The sequence below is a fragment of the Piliocolobus tephrosceles genome, chromosome 7 (genome assembly GCF_002776525.5).
Source record: "Piliocolobus tephrosceles isolate RC106 chromosome 7, ASM277652v3, whole genome shotgun sequence".
Taxonomy (NCBI): Eukaryota; Metazoa; Chordata; class Mammalia; order Primates; family Cercopithecidae; genus Piliocolobus; species Piliocolobus tephrosceles.
The window spans coordinates 53,330,863-53,339,049 of NC_045440.1; the positions used below are offsets into that span (position 1 = coordinate 53,330,863).

Sequence of the window (8,187 nt, forward strand, 5' to 3'; positions counted from 1 at the left end):
GCTAACACGGTGAAACCCCGTCTCTACTAAAAATACAAAAAACTAGCCGGGCGAGGTGGCGGGCGCCTGTAGTCCCAGCTACTCCGGAGGCTGAGGCAGGAGAATGGCATGAACCCGGGAGGCGGAGCTTGCAGTGAGCTGAGATCTGGCCACTGCACTCCAGCTCGGGCGACAGAGCAAGACTCCGTCTCAAAAAAAAAAAAACAAAAAAATAAAAAAATAAAAATAAAAATTAGCCGGGCGTGGTGGTCCACCTGTAATACTTGGGAGGCTGAGGCAGGAGAATGGCTTGAACCTGGGAGGCAGAGGTTGCAGCGAGCCGAGATCACGCCACTGCACTCCAGCCTGGGTGACAAGAGCGAAACTCCATCTCAAAACAAATAAATAAATAAATAAAATATTGTTTTATCCCTCGTAACTCACTTCAGTAAGTCTTCACTGTCTGAATCAAAGAGAAAAGATCTGTTGAATGAAACAGGTCTGAATGAATGTGTGCCCTCGATGTTTCTGTACTTTGAGAGCCTTTCTCCCAGACTTTTCACATTCCAAAGTCACATTTTATTCTCTGAGATAAATATTTCAGGCTACCAATAATTTTAAGTTAAAGTGCATGATCCGTGTGCACCATTGCTGCATGGCCGTGCTGCGGACACTGACCCTGTGCCCTCCCCCTCCTGAGGGCTCCCCAGTGGCCAGCTGGACTGAGAGGCTCTGCCCGGGTTGTCCACACACCAGCTGGGCAGCCCACCTCAGCTTCCCATCTTCTCCATCCCCTCCCCGGGGCAGGACACCCTGCTCACTCAGTGTAGGTGTGCACCAAGCCCTCCCTCCACACCCAAGTGTGCAGGAGAGCGCAGACACTGCTGTCTGCTCCTCTGGGTGGCCTCCGCCCTCTGCATGGTGACAGACAGGAACTCGAAGAAAGTTTGTGGAGTGAATAAGTATATATTTATATCACAGCTACTGTGGAAAAAAATGATACTAAGAAGCCATTGTTTGCTTTCTTAGCCATGAAGCCTGAGGAGAAGGGATCAGGAGCTGTGCTCCCACGGCCAGCCACTAGCTGCGGGGCATCCCCAGGCCACCCTAGGCCCTCTCCTCCTCCCAAGCCTGGTGGAGGCCACCAAATGTCCCTGCAGAGGGGCCCTTCTGTCCCAGCCTCGCCGGCAGCTTCACGTTGCTTTACTGTTGCTGGGTGTGAACAGAAACGTGTGAGGAGCTTCTCGCTTCTGTCCTCATCTTCCTTCCCTGCGTGTCCTGCCCTCCTGCCTTCAGCGATGCCTCAAATGCCAGGCCGCCCCCTCGGACCTCCTTTTCCAGAGCCTTTTCCGTTTTCCCTGCATTCACACGACCTCTTCTCTGCCTGTGGGTGTCTCATGACTCTCTAGAGCGTGACTTTTTCCTTCCTCATTCCTTCCACTCCCCTTGGGCATCAAAGTAGCAGGAACCTGACTTGTCCAAAGTTGATTTGGGAGCAGCCGTCTGCGTCTTGGACCCTTCTAAAATGATCTAGGAAAGGTTCCAGTAACATAAGCTGCCGCCTGCTGAAATTGGCGCATCCTCAGCCACTCGCTGTGGCCAGCGTGAAGGGGAAGAGAACTGGGCATTCCTGGCACCGTCAGGTGTCTACGGACAGCAATCTAGTTAATTCTCAAAACCCCGGAAGACCCAGAAATGAGGCGCTGACAGGGACCTAACCTGTCCACCACCCCTAGGCTGGTGGGACTGAAACTCATATCTTTGGGCTGCTTTACCACTTTATTTCCAAAAAGGCCTCCCACACCTAGGAGGGGACATAGAAGGCTGGTCCCATTGCCAACCGGATTTCTTTACTTAACTCTCAACTGTGGTAAATCTAATACGCTTACGACCTCTTCTGCTGTACTAATCTCAAGCTTCCCAAAGCGAGTGCCTCGCCCAGCTCCTAGGGGAATCCATGGAGCCCCAGGCGCAGGGCAAAGGATGGGGCGGGGCGGGGACATCTTACCTGCGCTCCGGGAGCCGCTGGGAGTCCGGCCGGCCCCGGCCGCGGGGAGGAAAAGTAATGGCTTGGGCTCCTCACCCGTGAGGTACGCTCCCCTGCGCCCCCGCGGCCTCCCATGGACTCCAGGCGGGGACAAAGCCAGCGCCAGCAGGAGGAGTGCGGGCATCGGGGCGCCGGGCTTGAGGGGCCACATGTTCGCAAGCCGGCAGAAGAGAGTGGGAGGCTCTTGGAGGATCCTGACGCAGTTCCGGAGGGTGCGCAGCCCAAGAGATGGCCAGCTGGACCAGAGCGCGGCTACGCGGCCGGCCACAGTCCTCACCGCGTGCCTGCTCTTGTCTGCGTCCCGGGGGTCGGCTGGAGCTGCACTGAAACTCGGCCCCCAGTGTGCCGAAGCCTAAGCGCTGCGGGGCGCGGGGCGGGAACGGGAGGCGGTGCCTGGGGCCACCGGGTCGTCCCCCAGGATGAGGGCGTGTCCCAGCGCGCGGGACCCTCGGAAGTCCGCGCAGCCTGCCCAGGCGGACACCAGCCTCGGACTCAGGGGGTCTCAGGGCTCCCTACGCAACGCCTGCCTTGGACCCGGACCCTAGGCTCGCTCACTGGTCGCCGTCCCTGGGAGGACCCAGTAGGGTACCCGCCGCGTCGCCCCGGCGGCGCTCCCTGGGCTCTGTCTCCCGCCGCCCCCACCCCTCAAGCCTCGGGGTCAGTCACGGATTCCCCTAGTTGGCGGGGTCAGTAGAACCCGCGGTGCCTAGGTCGGGACGGAAAAAAGCAGCGCCGGGGTGCGGCCTGGATGAGCGGAGATGGCCGCGCCTTGGGCGCAAAGGTGCAGGGTGCGCTCACCTGCCGAGCCCCTGCTAGCTCAGGAACCATGGCCACTCCGTCACGCCAGCCGCCCCTGCCCCAGCTCTGGAGGCCCGACCTGCCCTCCTGGGCCCAGCACCGCGTTCTCTTCCGCGTGGGGGAGAAGAGGGCGGAGGAGGTCTGGGGCTGGGCAGTGGGGACACACGCCCAGCTTCCCTGGCCTCCCTGCGGGGAGTGGCCGGTTTCAGTGCTTCCGCAGGTGAAATCGCCAGGGTTGACCGGTGCGCCCAAGAAAGCAGCCGGCTGGATTTTTCTTCAAATGAGGGAACTTTTCTAAAGAGTTTTAGTGTTAACAACTTAAAAAATGAAATTAAGGCCAGTCGTTCTGATTAAAATAAAGTGAGCATCTCTGATCAAACCGCGCTCTGTAAACTGCTGTTGTTTGTTATTTCAGCCGCCTGCTTTATTGCTTTTTATTAAGTATATTGAAAAATGTTGAAATTGCTCTCTAATCAATTGACTACTAATTATCTCCTCATATGCAAAGTGCAAACAGGTGAAAGGAAGAGGGCAGGAATAACTAAGGAAACTGAGGCTCCATTACTCCTTAGGCATTGCCCAATGTTACATTACTCTACAAAAAGAAATCTTGTTGGTCAAGATCCTAAAAAATGACCTCAGTTCCTTCAAATCGTTTATCTGGGTTTGGCATGTCCGACATGCCCCAAAAATGGGGGAAACAAAGCAAGCTTTGCAGGAGCCCTGTGAAATCGTGCCTTTGGATGAAGCTCTTTTGAGGAAGTTGTTACACAGGTGAAGACTGCTTCTTCCACTCGTTTCACTGTCAAGCTTGCATAGGAATATGGTATTTCCTAAGCAAATACAGCGGTGTAACAGAATGGCTTCCACCACCGGAGACCCAGAAGAGTCTTCCTAGAAAAACAGGTTAAGAGTCTGAAGGCCCTACTTAGGTGGAATAAACGCTTTCTCACAGTTCTACTCAAGTGAAATAAGAAAACACAGACATTGACAGGCAGTTCAAAAATAATTTTATTGGAAAATAAAAAAATAGGGACTAGTCCGAAAAACGATGGAGAAATGCAGTATGAAATAATGCTGGAGAAGAAGTGATACTGAAACCATGACAAATGGATTTTTTAATCAACCATCCATCAGGAGCAAATGACAGCAAAACCTGAAAGCTGAATTATTTCCCTTTTCCTATACGTTGAAAGCTAGAGGAAATAAACAAAGCAATGAAGTTTTCGAGACTGACAGTTTGGGGTCTACTTTCAGCTGGACCTACTTTCCATTGGACCCTGAGAAAACCATTTAGTCTTCTCTCTAGCAAAGTTAAGAGGTTGAACTTCAGTGGTTCTCAGACTGTATATCATGTGAAAGAGAGGCTGTAAAAAAAATGCAGGTTCGGGATGCAGTCCCCCAGAAGAATCCTGTAAATCTGCATTTTAAGGGACTCTGGGTAGTTCTGAAGCAAGTGGTCCTTTGAAACCCACCTTTATTCATTCAACAAAAATGATGTGAATTCACACTGTGGAGTAGGCAGTGAAAACACAGCGGAGCCACCACAGTGGGTAAAATCCTCATCTTTGTGGAGCATCTAGCTTCAGGGATCTAGTTTGCCAACACAATGCTTTTATTGTAAATAAACTGGTTGCCTATAGCTAAGTCACTCTTTGCTTTTGTTCTTTGTTCATTGCATATCTTTGACTACTTTTCTAACTGCCCCAACTAAATGCTGCTTGCCCTGTCTCTTGCTAATTTGTTTAGAGGCAACTTGAAGTGTTCATGTGAACATGCCCTCAGTAACACTTGCTAATTTATTATTTAGTGTTTAAGGAGGGGTTATCTGTGTAAAAACGGGTACTTAGTAACTAACGTTTAAAGTAATCCAAAGTTTTTTAAACTGTAAGTGTTACAAGCTATTTTAAGCCTTCAAACTCAAGTCACTTATTTTCTTTACAACTTAGCTAATAAATTAAACAAGTGAAGTTTCCTTATTTAACACCAACAAACCCTATTAAACATTTCAAAATACAATCGCATATTTAATATAGTTGATTTTCTTAAACATTTTTAAAAACAGAAAAGTCACAAGTATTGAAAAAATCCATTGCTATATCTCCCCCAAAATATTGGTAATATTGGTAATATAAACTTGAGGTTCTCTAGACAGAACTAACAGGAGATATATATATATATATATATATGAATACTTAATAAACTCCTACACACATATATATAGGAGTTTATTAAGTATTAACTTACACAATCACAAGATCCCACAACAGGGTGTCTGCAAGTTTGAGCAACAAGGAGTCCCAGTCCAAGTCTCAGAACTGAAGAACTTTGGAATCCGATGCCCGAGGGCAGGAAGCATCCAGTATGGGAGAAAGATGTAGGCTAGGAGGCTAGGCCAGTCTCACCTCTTCACATTTTTCTGCCTGCTTTATATTCGCTGGCAGCTGATTAGATGGCTCCCACTAGATTAAGGGTAGGTCTGCCTACCCCAGCCCACTGACTCAACTGTTCATCTCTTTTGGCAACACCCTCACAGACACACCCAGGATCAATATTTTGTATACTTCAATCCAATCAAGTTGACACTCAGTATTAACCATCACAAGAATAAGATTATGACACAAACCCAGAGAGTTGATATACCCCTGAGGTAGGACAATAAAGGTATTTTGCTGGCCTTGCCAGATGAAGGAAAATTGCTTCTGGTGGGCCTTATGGACAGGAATGGAGAAAATGGCATTTGCCAAGTCAATGTCTGCATACTGGATACCAGGAGATGTGGTAATTTGCTCAAGCAATGAAACTACATCTGGTACTGCAGCTGCAATTGGAGTCACCACTTGGTTAAGCTTATGATAATCCACTGTCATTCTCCAAGATCCATCTGTCTTCTGCACAGGCCAAACAGGAGAGTTTAATGGGAATGTTGAGGGAATCTGAATCACCTCCCCTGCATCTTTCAAGTCCTTGATGGTGGCACTAATCTCCTCAGTTCCTCCAGGTATGCAATATTCTTTTTGATTTATTATTTTTCTAGGTAGAAGCAGCTCTAATGGTTTCCATTTGGCCTTTCCCACCATGAAAACCCTCAGCCTATCAGTCAGGGAGCCAATATGGGGGTTCTGCCAGCTGCTAAGTATGTCTATGCCAATTTTGCATTCTGGCACTGGGGAAATGACCACAGGATGAGTCTGGGGACCCACTGGAACCTAGTGTAAGTCAGACCTGAGCTAGAGCTCCTTTAATTACCTGACCTCCGTAAGCCCCTACTTTAACTGGAGGACCATAATGACATTTTGGGTCCCCTGGAATCAACATCAGCTCAGAGCCAGGGTCCAGTAGTCCCCAAAATGTCTGATCATTTCCCTTTCCCAATGCACAGTTACCCTGGTGAAAGGCTGGAGGTCTCCTTGGGGAAGGATGGGGAAAAGATTCACTGCATAAATTGTCAGTGATGTAGTAGGGTCCTTCCTCAAGGGGACCCAGCCTCAAGGGGTTCTGGGTTTATAAACTAGCTCAAGTCTGGAAATTGATTGAGCTGCCATGATTCCCTGTTTTTGTAATTCAAATTAGTCTTGTGTCCATTCGAACTAGAATTTTTCTCCTTATATAAATTAAGAAGGAATGCAATAGGCTTCCCATCAATTTCACTTCTAGGAACACTGTGATTAATTAACCAATGGCAGAGCTCCACACGAGTCAGACTATTCTGATTGCTGCTTTGCCTCTGCTGTTCATTATGTTAGCTACGCCCACCTTGCATTTGACGGTTGAGTGCTGTCACTTGGCCCCTGCCTCCTTGGGATCCAATTATGCCCATTGTATTTAAATTTTGTAGTTGAATGACTATGGTTCCCACCATTAGATCTGACATACAGAAAAGAGCAATTACAGGGCTCTTCAAAGATGCAAGTGCTGCCCTCACAAATCTGTATCACAATGCATTGGTAAAGGCTGTATCTTCTGGACCCTCCCAGCTGGAATGAGTAGGTGTAAAGTAACTAAGCCACTCCACCATCCCAATCTCCCTAAGCCTTTGGATTCCCTCCTCTACATTAAACCAAGGGAGGTCAGGCATTTCCAGCTTGCTCTCAGTGAGCTATCTTTTAATCCATATTTCAGCTAACTGAGCAAATAAGCTATTAGAACCTTTTTTTAACTCCCCAAGCTGCAACATTAAAAGCAGAGTCCCTACTTAGTGGGTCCAAATCAATAAATTAAGCCTGATCCAACTCTATGTTCCTTCCACCATTATCCCATACCCTTAATGTCCATTTCCATGCCTGTTCTCCAGATTTCTGTTTATATGCATTAGGGAACTTAAGCAGTTCTTCTCGAATGTAGCGCACCTCCTCATGGGTCACACTCTCAACCTCACCTCTAGGGGCCCGCAAGGACTTTAGTCTAGTTATAGGTCAGGAAACAAACAAGGGTGGTGGGGGTGGCTCCTAAGAAGAATCAACATTATTTTGCCTGGCAACTGCTTCAGGGGAGGCCATCACTGTTGCCTCGGGCAGTGCAGGGTTTATCTCCTCAAACAAAGGTGGAAAGGCTAATGGCAGCATGGGTCAGGGAGGGGATTTTGCCACTACTGGGGATGGAGAAGCTGTTCTTTCTGGCAAAAAAGGTTCATCAGAGTTTGCAAACTCTGGATCAGGGTCCTCCCACACGTCCCATTCCAAGTTGCAGGGTCCTATTCTTTTGCTATCAATGCCCTCACTTTAACAGTAGACACCTGGTGAGGCTGTGCACACACCTTTCGTTGCAGGTCAGCCACTCACATGATACGAACTTGTGTCTGTCTTTCCACAATTTCAGCGCTTTCTCTACAGGAGATAAGGCTCTCACTTAAGGCAATCTTAGCGGATTTCAGGCTCAGTATCTGCTTCTGAAGTCAGGAGACGGAATCCCTAAGTTCCTCATTTTCTTTCATCACTTTATCCACTGAACTTAGGAGCAAGCAACCAGCTTCATTATGTTCATCGGGTCTTCACATATAGTCAAAGGTATTATGTATAGAGTCACTAAACTCCTTGCCTCTCATGAGCAGTGAATCAGGAATGTTAAATGCATTTATTCTGCATAATTCTCTAAACAGTTCATGCTAAGGACTATCAGTGTTCTCCACACTATTAGAAGTAGAGTCCTTAGTATTTTGGGGTCTAATAATATTAAGCAGCCAACTCCAAAAACCCCAAAACCAATGAAAGCACTCCATCTTTAATATTATGTTCCTCTAGAACCACTCCCCGTACCAAAATCTGTAGTAGTCAGAGTTCTCTAGAGGGCCAGGACTAATAGGAGAGATAGACAGATAGATAGATAGATAGATAGATAGATAGATAGATAGATAGATAGATAGA

General features: G+C 48.1%; 1 protein-coding gene across 2 annotated transcripts in view; it reads right to left on the bottom strand.

Annotated features, from left to right (window-relative positions):
* The window catches only part of ALKAL1 (ALK and LTK ligand 1), a 29,006-nt gene extending 26,639 nt beyond the window's left edge, over nucleotides 1-2,367 (bottom strand). Inside the window, exon 1 of one of the 2 annotated variants that reach the window (XM_023184226.2) lies at nucleotides 1,988-2,367. In XM_023184226.2, coding sequence (XP_023039994.1) covers nucleotides 1,988-2,177 — 190 coding nt within the window. In that variant the 5' untranslated portion in view covers nucleotides 2,178-2,367. The remainder of the gene's footprint in view (nucleotides 1-1,987) is intronic. The other variant, XM_023184227.1, reaches the window with a different exon arrangement.
* Between the last annotated feature and the right edge of the window lie 5,820 nt (nucleotides 2,368-8,187).